Below are 16,556 nucleotides of genomic sequence, written 5' to 3' on the forward strand. Positions count from 1 at the left end.
AGGCTCTGGGTGGATGGCTCAGAGCCTGGAGCCTGCTTCCAATTCTGTGTCTCCCTCTCTCTCTGCCCCTCCCCCGTTCATGCTCTGTCTCTCTCTGTCCCAAAAATAAATAAACGTTGAAAAAAAATTAAAAAAAAATAAAAAATAAAAAAAATAAAAGACCTAAATTGAGACCCGAAACCAAACACCTCCTAGAAGGGAGCACAGGCAGTGATTTCTCCATCAGACCCAGCAACTCTTTTTCTGGATGTGTCTCCTGAGGCAGAGGGAGTAAAAGTGAAAATAAACTACCGGGACTACGTCGAAAGAAAAAGCGTTTGCACAGTGCAGGACACTATCCACAAATTGAAAAGGGCAAACTACTGAGCGGGGGAGGCTCTGCAAATGACACATCCCACGAGGGATTAACATCCAAAATATGTAAAGAACTCGTGCGACTCAACACCAAAAATGCCAACAAGGTGACTGAAGAATGCACACACATTTGTCCAAAGAAGATGCTCAGATGGCCGAGAGACACGTGAAAAGTGTGTCTCAACATCACTCGTCACCAGGGAAACGTAAATCAAAACCACTATGAGATGCCACCTCCCACCCTTCAGAATGGCTAGACTCAAAAAGACGAGAAACGACGGGCGCCGGGTGCCGGCGAGGACGTCAACAGGGAGCCTCGCGCACGGCTGCTGGGGATGCGAACTGGTGCAGCCACCGTGGAAAACAGACGCCATTTGTTTACATTTAACAGACAATTATTGAGCACCTACTGTGTGGCAGACACTCGGCTTGATTACAGGGACAAAGGGACAAGCTGTCCCTCTAGTGTGTGGTCACCCTGCAGGTCAGGTGACTTGCCCCCCCACCCCATTATCATCCTTGACCGCAGGGCACCTGCCATCCCATGGAGCCTCTCCAGAATTACACAGCGGTGACAAAAGCCATCAGAGTCACACTTAGCTTATTTTCAGACTCATCAGGGGTGACGATAATTCACACAGCACAGGCACCCGCGGCTGACGCCCCCTGCTGGCCTGTGCTGGAGGGGGACGTGTGAGGACCCTGTGGAGGTGGCCGCGGAGAAGCTGTGGCCTCTCCTTGTGCCTCCCCCCGGGGGAGGGGCGCGGAGGAGGCAGAGGGTGTGGGGGATCCAGTGGTCTTCGCCCTTGGCCGAGGCCTCACTTCCAGGACTCCTGGGGTCCTGAGAGGCCAGATGCCCAGGGCCTATCTTAGCTTCTTGGGAAACAGAGGGCCTTTCAGCCGAGCACCCCAACTCAGCACTTTCTCATTTTGGCCCCAGGTAGAATTCACAGCAGCAAGAGTTCCAAGATCACTAACGTTGCTTTTTAAAAAGCGTGACTTGTTTGGCGGCACGCCTGGCCCAGCCGCTCGGGGTTTGTGCGAGAATTCAGAGTCCCGACAAAGGCCACCAGCCGGTCCCTGCTCCGACGGACGGCCAGGGTGAAGGCCGGCGAGAGGCCAGAAGGCAGAGGCCGAGGGCAGGGAAGGGAAGGGGCTCCTTCAGAGGCCCTGACAGAAGTGCTCAAGCAGCTGGGCAGTCGGACAGCTTTGCTCTACAACTGCCTGCCGGCCCCACGTCCTCGTGGCCGGTCACAGGGTATGGACACGTGTTCTCACGTCCAAGAAGCGGGGAGCTCAGGATCGCAGGGTCCCAGAGAGTCCACGTTAGCAGAACGTTCTCCCAAGAGCCCACCACGGCCACCAAGGTGGGCATCCCTTGGACGCCTTCCCCTCGTAGAAAGGTGCTCCCCCCACCCCAGGGGGTCAGCAGGGGCGCTGCCACCTCCTTTCGCAGTGGAAGCCCGGCTGCCACCGACAGGCCAGGGGGCAGGATGGATGGAGGGGCAATCAGAGGCCTTCTCGGGGACACAACCCCAGAAGGGTGATGGTGGGACAGTGGCGCCGGCCCGTCAGAGCCGTGTCTCCCCGTGGCCAGAGCAGCTGGAGGGCAGAGGAATGGGGGAGGTGGCCTAGCCCGGGGTCCCTGAGCCCGGGGCCAGCTGTCCTCAGCTCACCCGCCCTTCCAGCCGGTAAAGCCCTGCTTCTGCTCTCACGGGCTCCAGCGAGGCGTCCTGCTCCCCTGAGGAGTCTTGCCCAAGCTCCCAGAAGTCTCCCTCGCCCCCCGCCGGTTCTCCCAGCGGCTGTACCGCTGAGCTGCGCTCGCCCTCGATGCTCCACGACTTCCTGGCAGCTGGGCCTGTGATCAACCGTGTGGCCACACAGTAGGCTTTGTAAACGTGGCAGAGATGGTCACCGGCGATAAAAATGTATGACTGACGATGGCAAGAGTGTGGCCGGAGGGGTCAGCACAAGTACATAAATGAGCAGAAGGTGCCGTCTGCCTCCTACGGTATTTCCTGCTCCCCGGTTGGGCGGGGGGGGGGGGGGGGGGGGGGGGCGGCCAAGGTGCAGCGAGAGGAGGGAGGAAAAAGGTGGGAGAGCTGTGTCTTGGCCTCATGGTGCAAGGGAAGCCGCGAAGATTCTGTGAAGGGAAAGGGTGGTCTACAGCTCAAACGCTTAAGCAGGCCTAAGTGTGCAACACACACACACACACACACACACACACGGGCATCACCATTCACAGCGCTGCTTGGTGCTTGGACTAGACCAGCCTGTGGGGTCCCCGAAGCCCGCGGTGGGGGCCACCCCCTCCTGCTAAAGAGCAGAGACCCAAGAACCAGGAGGCGCCTCAGGGACCAGGGGCCTCATCTGCCGGCGAGGAACGGAGGCCTAAGAGAAGTGGGTTGGTTGGGCAGGGCGCACGGCTCCTCCGCGACCTGCAACCCAGGGGTCAACGTGGGGCCGCCGCGTTCCGAGTCGCAGCCCCGACCGGATGCAGGACAAGCCTGGCGGGACTCTCGTCAACCTCAACGGATGAGGCCGCAGGGGAACCACTTGATCACGAAAGAATTCACCCACACACCTGGTTGTTCCCCACAGAACCCGCTCGGGACACGGTAAAAACTGCTCGTAGTTAAGCTGAGAGCGCGGCTCGGGGAAACCGCTCTGGAAGCACAGCGTGCAGCCCGCCCGCTGGGGGGGCGGGGGAGCGGAGCCTGTCGTTGAGCCTCTGACACAGAGACGGCCCCTTCCTCTGAAGCTTCCGACACAGCAGACGCGTCTGTCCGTCTTTTCAGGGACACTGGGCTGTGACCCCGCCCCCCTTTCGGTCCCGTGGAGCTTGCTGGATGACTGGGCTGCAGCGCCCTCCCAGGGCAGGAGCACGAAGGGAAAGCCGCTCGGCACTCCCGAGGAAACCTCCCCCCGAGAAAACCTCCCCCCACCCAGGAAACATCCCCCCCACGAGGAAACCTTCCCCCCGAGGAAACCTCCTCCGGCTCGGAACTTCACGTGTCTTCGGTGGCAACGTCGCCCACCAACAGGCCCCCGGGTAACGCCGCTCGGCGCCCTCTCCGGGTGGAGGTCGGCAGGTGCCCCGCCTCGCCACTGCTTAGGCCCGCGGCCTGGGCGCCTGCCCGTCAAGGAGACCGTCCTCGCTGGAACAGGAGTCTTAACTTTTACAGCCACCATCTGTGGCGAGCTGACCCGGGGAGAAAGGTAAAAACCCTCTTCTGCCCCTCGGGTGTCACGTTCCCTTAAAACGGACAGACGGACGCATGTCTCGCGTAGAAGGCAGCTCCTCCGGGGCCATCATCCACTGGTCCCGAACCCGGAGCCTCGGGTCTGGGGACGGCGGCAGCTCTGGTGGCAAGGCGGGGGCAGGAGGCCCCGTGGCGGGGGGAGAGGGGGATGTGCCACGCACCCCCCGCGGGGCAGGGGCGGGATGAGGAAGGTCTCCGCGCGCTGTCGGGGGGCCTGGGTGCGCCCCGCACTGCGTACCCTTCAGCCACGGATGCCACCCGGCAGGCTGGGAGCCATCACGCCCACCCGCTCCCGCGAAGGGCGTCTCAGCTGATGAGCGTGTTTCACTCGGCTTGCCGACACACACCTGCGCCCACACGCGCGCTCGCAGAGACTTTTGGGGATTACAACATTCGCTGGAAACTGCAAGAACGAAAACGACCCTGCAAACGACGGCAGCTCTTTTTTTTAATTGAAGGGCAAAAGTCGGTCACATTTAGAGATCAGCAGGCCTCACGCGGATGGTTAAAACCACCCTCTTTCTTGGTCAACCGTCTCCTAATTTCACGTAATGTCCACCCGTTCCTTAGAACCACCTGAAACTGTCCTCTGAGCAGATCGGCCACACCCCTAGGTGATGCGGGCACGACCACACGCACTGCCGGAGGGCGTCTCACTGGATATCATCGTCATCAAAGAGATCTTCAAAATCTATATAAACGAACAAAACCACGCATTAATGGGGCACATGAGGCAAACAACTGAGAAAACAACTTCACGATGAATTACACAGACATTCAAAACAGGGAGAAAACAGTACACGATCGAAGGGACCCCACGACCGACTCCATTTTATCCCAAGGTCAGACAGTCCCAGGGGACACAGGAGTCTAGAACGCATCTCTAATCCCGTGTCGGTGACAATCAAGAAAGCGCACACAGGCGGAGGTGAGACCCCACCGCAAGGGGAACGCAGAGGGCAGGCGGGAGGAAGGTGCTAGAAGCACTGAGCCATGCTAGAGTGGTTGTCTCTAAGGGAGTCTGGAGAAACTGTCTGAGCCCTTCCTACTGGAAGAAGCGCTACAAACTCCCAGCGCCCTACCTGCTGTGATGGGCGGTCATCGTCTACGTGTCTGTGCGTTTCCTAAACCCGCTACCAGGGGCACACCTTGCTGTCACGTTGGGGAAAGGACATCAAAGAGCCCCGTGTAGTACCAGGTGTTCAAAACGGTGCAGGATAAACAGTGAGCTACAAAGAGGGCAGTGGAAAGCCCCAGTCACGTCTCCGCACATCCAGGCTGTCACAGGCTGTCACAGGCTGTCACAGGAAAGGTGCTGTCCCAGAGACCTCCTGCCCGGCTGTGTCCCCACCGCACCAACGTGAGCAGTCCCACACCTGGGCTGGCCTGTGGCCTACAGCTCCGAGCACTTTGTCCCCAGCCCCCAGCCCTAGCTAACTTGTCACACCCTCCAACCTCTGCTGGGGTGTCACCCCCCCCCCCCGATAAACCGCCCTCTGATGTGCTCCCAGAAACAATGCCACCAGCCTCTGGCTCTCGTCACGACCGCCCCTACGTGCCGTCTTGTCTAACACTCCCCTACTTTGCAACACAGTGAGTGAAGAGGGCAAGCCTTGTTCATGGTCTGAACCCTAGAGCCCAGGCGGCAAGAGGACAGAGCCTCTGCTCGAGCAGCGAGAAGGACGCAGAAGAAACGCCATCCAAACGCTCGCGGCGTCCTCGCAGTAACACTTGGGACCTCCACAACCCGACGGGCGGTGTGCACCTCGCGAGCTGTCGGGGGCAGGCTGACGCAGCGTGGAGCTCTTCTGTGCTCCTTCCCTTTCTAGCCCTGGCCCCGAGGGAGGAGGCCACACTGCTCATGCCGCTCCGTGCTCCCGCGGCAGAGCAGCCCAGGTCCCTCCCAGATACTTCCTTGGCAGAATTCAAGGGCTATTTTTAGAAACCACATGAACTTGAACACAGCCAACTGTCTGTAAACACACAAGACGCGTGGGACCTTGAAGGAGATCACCACATGTGGGAGCAGGTCGGGTGGTGTCAGGGATCACCCCACCCTGCTTGGGGTAAGGGCCCCCGAGATCACCCCACGTGAGCGAGGGCTTTCACATGGCGCTCTGGAAAGCGTAGAGAAACGGGGTCCAGTCCTCACGGCTGGGGGAAGCCCAGGTGCTGCCTCGGGAGCGGCCCGACTCCCCGGGAAGACTGGCTTCTCTTTTCAGACAACTTGCTAAAAAGATAAACTACCACGGCCTCGGACTCCGAGGTGGGGGTGGGGGTGGGGGTGGGGGTGAGGGAGCGGGGTTGGTGCATCAAACCAGTGTGGCCAGATCGCATCCCAGCTGCCACTAACTAGCGACAGAAGGTCTTCGGAGCAGCGGGCGCCCAGATGAAAGAAAGGTGACAAGGAGAGAAGATCACACTTAACCCTCCGAGGAAGATCCCTCTCGTGTTTCCGTTTACGATTCAAACCCTTAGTGTGAATTAGTACATTCTGTAGGAACAAGGCCTTGGGAAGTCGGAACACGGAGAAATGCCCCCGTGACACGCGGGAAGGTGTCACGTCAACTGTTTCCACCACGCTTACCACCCACGCGCCTGGTAACTGGCGCTAAAGCTCTTAAATACTAGTGAGTCCTGCCCTCAGAGACAAGGGAGGGGACAGCCGGTGTCGCTGTGCTAAGGGAGCCGACCAACCAGAGCCCAGGGACACAGGAAAGGAAAGGAAACCAGCTGTCAGGATGCAGCAGAGATGAGAAGGCAGGATGGGGCTCCCACACCCGTGTCCGAAGCGTGGCTGCAGCTCAAGTTCAACTACTGGAGTGCAAGTAGACATTTTTACGCTACTTGTGTAAAAACACACTACGACCGGGGCAATTTTCGCCACTTGTCCTCCTGAAGAACAAGGCTGACGGCCAGCGCTGACAGCCGTGCTGCCACCTCCTACGCACCGCGCCGCGTCTGAGAACCGCACACAGCTGGGCTTCCCTGTCCTCTGACCCCAAGCACTCTCGTCACAAAGCACCCCGCTTACAACACACAGAGAGACATTCGATTAGACCCGGGACCTCCGATCCCGGCGTCCTTACCGTTAAAAAAGTCGGCATGAACTGCCTTTTCATTGGCTGCCAAATCCATCAGGAGCCCGGTGCTGCCTCCGGCCTGGGAAAGGAAAGGTGAGAATATGTCAGTGCTGTTTTTCGAGAGAAGCCACGCCCCTCCAGGGCAGGGGAAGGTGAGGGAGGGAAAGGTGCCCGGGCGGGAGTCAAAATTTAGTTCCAGGCAAAGGAAGTGGGTGGGAGGGGCAGCATTCCGAGGCATCATCTTGAAGGTCTCCTTGATTCCTCCTACTTTTGAAACAGAATCCTGCTGTCGCCCGGAACACCACCACGTCTCTGTAGGCCTGGAGTAGAGGTTCTAATTCCCTATACGATGTTGCCACAGAGGCCGGGCCCCAAATGTGCAAAACTGCGCCTGACGAGTTCTCTGCTCCAGACTGCCCCCTGCATCTTCTGGGAATTAAACTGCTTCCCTTGGGAAAGTGACCTGCTGACCAGGGGCACCGTGGGGTGCGGTCAGAGGACCTCCCACCGCCACAACTTCGGGGGCAGGAAAATCGTGCCACAGCCCAAGTGGGGCAATCTGATGCCCTCAGGATTCAGGGTGTCTGTGAGAGTCACACAGTGAGGGCAGAGCACAGGCCCCCGCCCACCGGTCCCCGCTGCTAGCCCCCACGTTCCCAGGCTGTCTGCTCTACCTTCTCCAGGCTCCCTGGAGCCGAGTGTCTCCCACCTTCCTCTTCGTGGCTGTTGTCAGTAACCCAAACCCGGGAGAAAAGCCCAAGATGCTCTCCTCTCTCCTCAACCTCCCTCCCCCTTCCCCATGGCCAAGTAAGCCCTGCAGATTCCACCAATGACAGACTCTGCTGAGTGAGTCCCGACTCCCACCTACAGGTGTCGCCTTCGTTCAGACCCTCCTCAAGGCTTCCGTTCGCAGCCTTCCACTCTCCCACCTCCAAACCCAATCCCCAAACTCTCCAAAGTGAACTGCTAGGAAGCAGATTGGAGCAAAGCCCTCAAGTGAGTCCACGCTGCCTAGGGAAATGCCTTTTAACAAAGGACTGAGAAGCTGGGGTTCGGTGGCAGTGCTTCAAGGGTGGGGTGCAGAGCTCACCTGACCGGCACAGCTACAAGCCACTTGGTGACCCAGCCCCGCCCCCTTTTCCAGCTGCAATCTCTCCCCGAGCTCAGGCACCTTACAGCCTGCTGGACTCGGCTCCTGCCATGATTTCCTCTTCCACCACGACTAGTTAGCAAACACTATGCCTTCAGCATTCGCCCACAGTCAGCTGCTCTCCTAAACCCGAGCCGGGCCACCCCAAAGCCGGGAGGGCGCCTCCATCAGGGCACTCGCGACTCTATTCCACTTAGCGTCTGCAATCAGCTTCGACCATGCCTCTATTTCAGGGATCACGGACTCAGGATCAGTCCCCCTAAACTTTGAGAAAGGGGAAATGAGGCCCAGACATCGATGGGGCGGACCTGACACTTCGAGCTGGGCCGCGGCGCTACCAGTTCACCAACACCGCCATCAGCCGAGATCACCCCGTGGCCAGGACGCAGTGAGACGAAAACGCAAGACCCCTTCGTAACCTGCACGACTGCAGGAGAACAGGGTCACCGTGCAACACACACATGCCAAGCGCCCATTCCCCCGGCTCCCTAGGCCGACGGCCGCGTCTTTCCCGACGACGGCTTCCCAGCCTGGCTCCAGTCGTGCCTCCTGCCGGACAACACGGACCCAGGCCGGGGACCCACCCTCACACCCTGCCAGCACGCAACCCGGAGCAAAGCCCCCGAGCACAGGCCCGAACTCCGGCCTGTCGTCCGTAGCGCTCGCCGGGCCCGGGGAGCCGCAGGCCGGCTGCCAGACGCGCGGGCTGGAGGACGCCACGGCCCAGGGCAGCGCCCGCCCGCCGCACGCTGGCTCCCGGGGCGCCCGCTCGGACGGGGGTGGGGCCCGCGCAGGCCGCCGTCCCCGCCGCCCGCCCCGGCCCCCTGCCCGCGGCCGCCCCCTCACCTCGTCCAGGTCCACGTAGGGCCCGGCGCCCTCGGGGAACATCTCGTCCACCGCCGGCTTCATCTCGCCTGCGGCGTCTCCCGCGTCCCCAGCTCACTTCCGGCCCGCCTGACGTCTCTTCCGGTAAGCGCCGGCCGCGGTGCGTCTAGACGCCGGAGGACCGCCGACTCTATGGTCTCCCGCAGGCCCGTCGGCGCAGAAGGAAGCTGAGCGCGCGGAAGGCTCGGCCCACGGGGCCTGGCACAGAGCGCTGCCCAAGAGATGCCCGTTAAAGAATGTACGTGTTCAGAAAGAGACGGGCGGTTGCCAGAGGGGCGGGGTGAGGGGTGGGCGACAATGGGGAGGGGACCAGGAGAGACACACTCGCAGCTCCCAGGTGCAGGTGTGCGGAATGGAAAGTCCAGCCTGGGGGCGCAGCCAACGACACCGTAATAACATGACATAGGGACAGAGTGTGTACAGTTATCGAATCACTATGTTGTACACCTGAAACGAATAATATTGTACATCAACTATACCTTAGAATGAAAGAATGTGAATGGTCAATGCAGTGAAGAGGCAACCCACCGGATGGGAGCAAGTATTTACAAGTTACATACACATATATGAACATATGTACACATACATACACATGTACACATATGGTAAGGGATTAGTATCCAGTATATATAAAGAACCCACAAAACTCAACAGCAACAAATCCCAATTCAAAATGGGCAAATGACTTGAATATACCTTTCCCTGAAGTAGATGTTCAAATGACCAGTAAGCACGTGAAAAGATGCTCAACACCATTAAGCAATAAGGAGATGCAAATCAAACCACAATGAGCTACCACCTCACGCTTATTGGAACAAACACTATTTAAAAACCCAGAAAATAACAAGTGCTGGAGAGGACGAGGGGAAATAGGAACACCTGTGCACTGCTGGCAGGGAAGGGAAATTGTGCAGCTGTCACGGAAAACAGTGTGGGGGAGCCTCAAAAATTAAACATAGAAATGCCATATGATCCAGCAGTCCCGCTCTGGGTGTATCCCCAAAGGAAGTGAAAGCAAGGTCTTCATGAGATATTTGCACACCCATATTCATAGCAATTCACAATAGCTAAGTGTAGAAGCATCTCAGGTCTTCATTAATAGAAGAATGGCTGAGCAAGATGTATTCTGTACATACATAAGATGGAATACCATCTAGCCATAAAAGGGAAGGAAATTCTGACACCTGCTACAACATGGATGAAGCTTGAGGACATTATGATCAGTGAAAAGAGATGTCATACAAATTCTGTATGATTCTACTTACAGAAGGTCCCTGCAATAGTCGGATTCACAGAGATGGAGACCAGAAGGGTGGGCACTGGGGGCTGGGGGAGGGGCTGGGCAGTCAGTGTCTAATGGGGACAGAGGTTCAGTTGGAGAAGACGAGAAAGTTCTGGAGATGGATGGTGCTGACGGTTGCACAACAATGTGAATGTGCTTAAAAATAGTTACAGTGGTAAATTTCATGATAAGTGTATTTTATCATAATTTTTAAAGCATGTGAATGAGAGAAGGGGGTAGGAGGGAAGGGGCAGGAAGGGGAAGGGTGGATGGGAGGAGGGCATAAGATATCAGAGCTAGACTTTGGAAGCAGGTAGGCTTGGGGGCTAGTCTGCAAGAGAAGTGGAGGAGGGGAAGGGTGGGGCAGGGAGACAAGGAATGAGCCTGAGGGGGCTCGGAAATTCCCTCAGGGAATGAGGGGGACTGTGGCCTGAGTAGGCAGTGTGGGGCCCAGGGAGAGGTGAGGAGAGACCGGGAGTATGGTTGAGCCTCAGAAATCACCGTGAACACGAATCACTCTGAAGTACCCCAGCAAAAGACAAAGGAAGCCACTACTCCATGGTCAGCAACAGGCTTCTCTTCCGGGTAGTTTCAAAACATGGGAGCCCCTATTCCCGTAGAGGAGTGAGATCTCCCAGGCACTCCTGGCCTTTCTCCACCTCTGACTTCTGGAACTACCTTCTGGAACTATGGCAATTACACTGTTTGCACATCTTGGCTATTGTGAGTAGTGCTGCACTGAGCCTAGGAGAGCAGATAGCTCTGGAGGACCGCTTCCCCCCTGCATTCCGGGGGACCTGCAGCCCCTCCCAGGGACACTGTCGCCCTTGCACTCCAGGGGACCCCTTCCCTCCTGCACTTCCCCCCTGCACTCCAGAGGACGACTTCCCCCCTGCACTCCAGGGGACTTGCAGCACCTCTGAGGGACACTGTCCTCGCTGCACCCCAGGGACCCACAGCCCCTCCCAGGGACACTGTCCCCCCTGCACTCCAGGGTACCTGCAGCCCCTCCGAGGGACACTGTCCCCCTGCACTCCAGGGGACCCCTTCCCTCCTGCACTTCCCCCCTGCACTCCAGGGGACCTGCAGCACCTCTGAGGGACACTGTCCTCACTGCACCCCAGGGACCCACAGCCCCTCCCAGGGACACTGTCCCCCCTGCACTCCAGGGTACCTGCAGCCCCTCCGAGGGACACTGTCCCCCTGCACTCCAGGGGACCCCTTCCCTCCTGCACTTCCCCCCTGCACTCCAGGGGACCCGCAGCCCCTCTCAGGGACACTATCCTCCCTGCACTCCAGGGACGCACAGCCCCTCCCAGGGACACAGTCCTTCCTGCACTCTGGGGACCCGCAGTCCCTCCCAGGGACACTGTCCCCCTGCACTCCAGGGGACCCCTTCCCCCCTGCACTTCCCCCCTGCACTCCAGAGGACGACTTCCCCCCTGCACTCCAGGGGACTTGCAGCACCTCTGAGGGACACTGTCCTCGCTGCACCCCAGGGACCCACAGCCCCTCCCAGGGACACTGACCCCCCTGCACTCCAGGGGACCTGCAGCCCCTCCCAGGGACACAGTCCTCCCTGCACTTCGGGGACCCACAGCCCCTCCGAGGGACACTGTCCCCCTGCACTCCAGGGTACCTGCAGCCCCTCCGAGGGACACTGTCCCCCTGCACTCCAGGGGACCCCTTCCCTCCTGCACTTCCCCCCTGCACTCCAGGGGACCCGCAGCCCCTCCCAGGGACAATATCCTCCCTGCACTCCAGGGACCCACAGCCCCTCCCAGGGACACAGTCCTTCCTGCACTCTGGGGACCCACAGTCCCTCCCAGGGGCACTGTCCTCCCTGCACTCCGGGGACCCACAGCCCCTCCAAGGGCATGTGACTTCAGCTATTAGGTGACAAGTACAGCAAAGCCCCGAGTCAGAGCCATGGTTCGCTTGTTGAATAAGACAGTAAATGTGGCCTGACTGGAGCTGTTTCTTGAAAGAAAACCACCAGCGTTTGTGTGACTCAGGTGAGGAATTTATTGAGCTTGCGGCCAGGGATCCAGGCTGGTGCTCAGTCCTGCTGATAGGGGACGTGGAACCCCAGGGTGGTCCCCAGGGGGAAGTGAGCGAAGAAGGTGCGGGCCAGGTCCTCCAACTGGGGGTAGGCTCCCATGGTCTGGAAGTACTGCACATAGTTCCAGAAGTCAGAGGTGGAGAAAGGCCAGTAGGGCATGGCTGGTGGCTCGGCATAGGGGTCTGAAAGACACAACCACCTGCCTCAGGGGCTGTCCCCGCTCGTCCTGCCCCGAGGCCGCCCCTCCACGATGCCTTAGGGCAGGTGGCCGGTGCCCGGCAGCCCCATGCAGTGAGGGGACCCTCCCAGCTGGACGCCAGGCCCCGGGCTATCCCTGATCCTCTGTGGCAGCATCCCAGAGCCTTGCCATCTGGACGATGACCTGGGTTCTGCCTCTGGGGACTCATGGTCTGAGGGGACAGCTCAGGGGGAGGAGAAGAGGGAAAAGGAGGACAAGGAGGGAGGGGGCGGGAAATCTGGCCCCTGTTCTGGAGGCGCTGAGGATGGGGGAGCATCCCGGTGGGATTTCAGACGAGGCCACAGCCCCCAGCCCTGGAATCCAGATGCCGCTGCCCTGGGGTCGGACTCGGTGGGAGGGCCCTGGGGTGAGTCCGGTCCGAGGGCGAGAACGCGAAGCCTCGGGAGTTCAGAGGGTCTCTCCTGCCCTGTGCAGCCCCAGGTGGCTGGAAGGCAGGGCCCAGGGAAGAGACTCAGTCCCTCCGCTTGCACAGCTTGGCCTTGAGCTGACCCAGGCTCCTGCTTCCTTCGTTGGGGATCAGAAGCCAGCTCCCACCCAGCTCCCTCTTCTGACCCCACCCCACCCAAACACACACCAGAAAAGGCCAGGAGGACAATACAATACCTCCCTCCTCCTGCACTGGCTTGGCTCCTGCAGAGGAAGAGAGAGCAGTCACCCTGGAGAACCCCCGAGGGTAGGACCCCACCGCACATGAGCTGCCCAAGCGGCCAGGGGGATGGCGCGAGGGACAGAACCGCCACTCACCCGCCAGAGGTCCCAGCAGGAGGCAGAGGGCCACCCCTTGCACCAAGCAGGCCTTCATCTTCCCCAGGTGCATCTTCCACCAACCGATGGAGCTCCGGTCCCCCTGCAGCACGAGGACCCCAGAGGGTGAGACCAGCCGCCCGTGAGGGGCCCCGGCTTCCTCCCAGCACCCCTGCACCGGGCAGCTCCCTGGAAAACATCTCTGGAAAAAGGACAAGCTCTGAGTGTTTTCACAGCAATTTCAGTCTCGGTGGCTTCAGACGGTGGTCCTGAGGCTGAGCCCACCACCCCTCCCTGCCCCCGTGGCCGGCGGCGACCCCACACCTGCCCCCCGCAGAGGTTACTGGGATCCTGTCGTTCAGCCTCAGCCGGAACTGGGACAGGAGTCTGCCGCCAGCACGCAGGCCCCTCTTTATAAAAGACCAGAGACAAGGAGGCAGACGTCACCTACGTGAGCTGTCAAACCGAATATTTCATCCCTGGCCAGAGCACTGAGGGCTTCTGTGACCTTGTTGGCAGCGGGACCTCGAGAGTCCACTTGTGGGAACCTGATCCAAGGATCAGATCCGGAGAAAAACATCTCTGCACAGGCACTGCTAGGATCTCCAGGACTGAATTCAACACCAGTACTCAGACACGATTTCCTCTCCACCGGATAGAAAGACGTTCTGAGTCTGACACTGAGGCTGAGGTCCCCCCTTACAGGAACAAGGTCATCACAGAGCGGCCCCTGGGGGGACAGGCAGGCAGGCAGGCAGGACAGGACCCTCGGGGAGCCAGGAGCAGCCTCAGCTCAGCACCCCCCACCCCCCGCCAATGGGACATGTTGAGCACAGTCCATACAGGAAGTGTGGGCATCCAGCCCCGCTTCGCATCTGCAGACTAGAGCCTTCCGGCTCACGCACGACGATTAAGTCTATTGTCCGGAAGGCAGCTGTCTGGCCCCAGGGACACCATGGACGGCTCCTAGGGTCTCCAGACCACTCCGATTACCCCTCAGGGCTGCTCCTCAAGACTGCGGCCATGCCTCGTGGCCCTGCCCACGGGGTCCCATCGCCCACGGAATCCACACAGCTGGGGGCACAGCATGTGGTCTGGCTGGTGGCGAGTGGCAGAGAGCAGGTCTTCCGTGATGGTTCCAGCCAACACACACCTGGTCTCCCCAAGTCTTTGGACACCTGCCCGGACCCGGGACCAGCCTCCCGCACGGGCCATCTTTGCACAAACGGCTAGAACCGCTCCCGGCCTCCTGCGAATGCAGAGGATCCTCTGCCAAGTGGGCCCAGGCCAGCACTTCTGTCATCTGTACCCTGATCTACCCCATATATGTCCCCTGGGCTTTGGGCGCCACGTATGGGCATATGTGGACCCTCCTGGGGACACACGTTGTGCCTCGCTTTCTAAGTCACGTCTGAGCCTCAGGGTCTGGTCACAATTGGGGGTGGGGTCCTCAGGAGGATTAGCAGCCCCTGGCGGACGACAGCTCTGGGGGGACTACAGGTTTTTCAAGCACGGGGGACTAACCCGCCAGATAGGGAGGAAGGACACTTCTGCTGGCAAAGGAGACCCAGCTGAATGTAGGGGCTCAGGACCCCAGCTTCATCAGTCTCCCCACACGTCCCCGTCCAAGTGATAAGAGACTCATTCCTACCCAACAAACCCTGACCTTCACAAAAAATGGCCTAAGAGAGCAGAAGTTCAACTCTCCTTGTGAGTTTCAGACCCACCAGCTTAGACCTCGGGTTTTATTTTCAGAAATCTGGACTCCTCGCCTGCAAGATGTAATTCTTTTAGGGCAATTGTGTCAGGGTCCCCGAGACCACCCGGCTCGGCGAGTCACTGGGGGCGCCCCCAGACTCAGCACAGGCCGCGCTCCCGGCTGGGATTCACAACACAGAAATGGTAGGGCGCGCAGGAAGGGAGAAGTCGGGGGAGCAGGCCTGAGCTCCCGGGCGCCCTCCCTGTGCACTCACACAGGCCACCACCAGGTGCCTGTGACAGACGCAGCGCCCGGGGTCTTAATCGGGGGCTGGGCACGGGGGCCCCTGGGCCTGGCCTAGATTCCGGATGCCCGGGCGGAAGCGGGTGCTCAGCTCGAACCACGCCGCACAGACCGCACAGACGTCAGGGGCAGCGAGGTCCTCTGATCCATGAGTTCCAGCCGCGGGCCACCTGGCGGGCGGGCGTTCCCGAGGAGGGCAGCGGGGCCTGCTGGTCAACCCTTTCTGCACAACACAGAAGCTCTGGGTTCCTTATCTGGCCCCTGAGCTGGGAATTTTGAGCTCCGAGCTCATAATTTGCTTTCCCCACATTCTCCGGCACACTTAGAAACCACCAACCAACCCCACAGCCCTTGCTTCCACTGCTAAGTGGCCTGTGGCCTTAGCCACAAAGCCCGGCTTTCTGTAGCCCGTTGGCTCCGGGGACGGCAGCGCCCTGTTCCGCTGCAAACGGCACTGCGGTAGGGCCAGAGAACCAATTCCCGATTCCATCCCGAACCCCATCCCCTGGGGATGAATCCCTCCGGGCTCCAGTATTCCACCCACACGGCCCCTGGGCGTCCTGCGGAACATGAGGTTTATTGCAGAGCCGGACCCGGGAGCACGGGGGCTGAGGAAGCCCCGACGCGTGGCCTGCGTGTCTGTGGGGGCCGGGGCCTCGGAGGTGGGCGGCGGCCGTGCCGGGCCGGGCAGGGCGTGGAGGGCACAAGGACCGGCCGGCAGGCCCGTCGCGCCTCGCCGCGCCAGAGGGTGAGAGCTCTTTGTTCATCGCTGACCGCTCCCCGCCCAAAGATGACGCCCAGGGAGCCGTTCCCGTGATGTTGGGAAAAAGGAAATAAACTGCCTGTACTATATCTTTATAGCTATTTTCTTAATTAAAAAAAACCCAACCTAGAAAGCGTCTGCAAGGGATGAGCGGTGATGCTATTGGGTGGGAGAGCCGTGGGGATACTAGTCTTGTTTTCTTTCCGGGCGTACGTATATCCCTTGACTTAGCACTTACGTGGTGGGGAGAAAACCTTACAAACCGCCGCCAAAAGCTCCCTCTTACTGAGCTGCTGCCCTGGATTCACCTCCCAGGTCTCCCACAACCACGTGGCCACCCCAAGTCCAGCCCACACTTTTTCCCTCTTCCTGAGTCCTTCAAGCCACTCTCCTTTGCTGGCCTGTCCACAGACCTTCCTGAGACCCACCTGGGGGACCCCACCTGGAGGGCCCGACCTGGAGAGTCCCATCTGGAGAGTTCCACCTGGAGAACCCCACCTGGAGGGCCCCACCTGGAGAATCCCACTTGAAGAATCCCATCTGAAGAGTCCCATCTAGAGGGCTCCACCCGGAGAATCCCACCTGGAGAACCCCACCTGGAGGGCCCCACCTGGAGAGTCCCATCTGGAGAGTTCCACCTGGAGAATCCCACCTGGAAGGCCCCACCTGGAGAATCCCACCTGAAGGACCCCACCTTGGAGGCCAACTC

At 59.8% G+C, this 16,556-nt stretch overlaps 2 protein-coding genes across 2 annotated transcripts; both read right to left on the reverse strand.

Annotated features, from left to right (window-relative positions):
* Positions 1–4,041: 4,041 nt before the first annotated feature.
* COPS9 (COP9 signalosome subunit 9) lies at positions 4,042–8,833 on the reverse strand. The gene is made up of 3 exons (XM_086720118.1): positions 8,697–8,833; positions 6,707–6,779; positions 4,042–4,308 (listed from the first exon to the last, which is right to left on the reverse strand). The coding sequence occupies exons 1-3, from the start codon at positions 8,757–8,759 to the stop codon at positions 4,271–4,273; spliced, it is 174 nt and encodes a 57-aa protein (XP_086576244.1). The 5' UTR covers positions 8,760–8,833; the 3' UTR covers positions 4,042–4,270.
* A 3,185-nt stretch (positions 8,834–12,018) lies between these two features.
* On the reverse strand, positions 12,019–13,514 carry OTOS (otospiralin). Its single transcript, XM_025912738.2, has 4 exons — positions 13,407–13,514; positions 13,083–13,185; positions 12,942–12,968; positions 12,019–12,261 (listed from the first exon to the last, which is right to left on the reverse strand). Exons 2-4 carry the CDS (start codon positions 13,153–13,155, stop codon positions 12,077–12,079), a joined length of 285 nt encoding a protein of 94 aa, XP_025768523.2. The 5' UTR covers positions 13,156–13,185; positions 13,407–13,514; the 3' UTR covers positions 12,019–12,076.
* Between the last annotated feature and the right edge of the window lie 3,042 nt (positions 13,515–16,556).

The sequence above is a fragment of the Puma concolor genome, chromosome C1 (assembly GCF_028749965.1).
Source record: "Puma concolor isolate L17-30 chromosome C1, mPumCon1.1.hap2, whole genome shotgun sequence".
Classification (NCBI taxonomy): domain Eukaryota; kingdom Metazoa; phylum Chordata; class Mammalia; order Carnivora; family Felidae; genus Puma; species Puma concolor.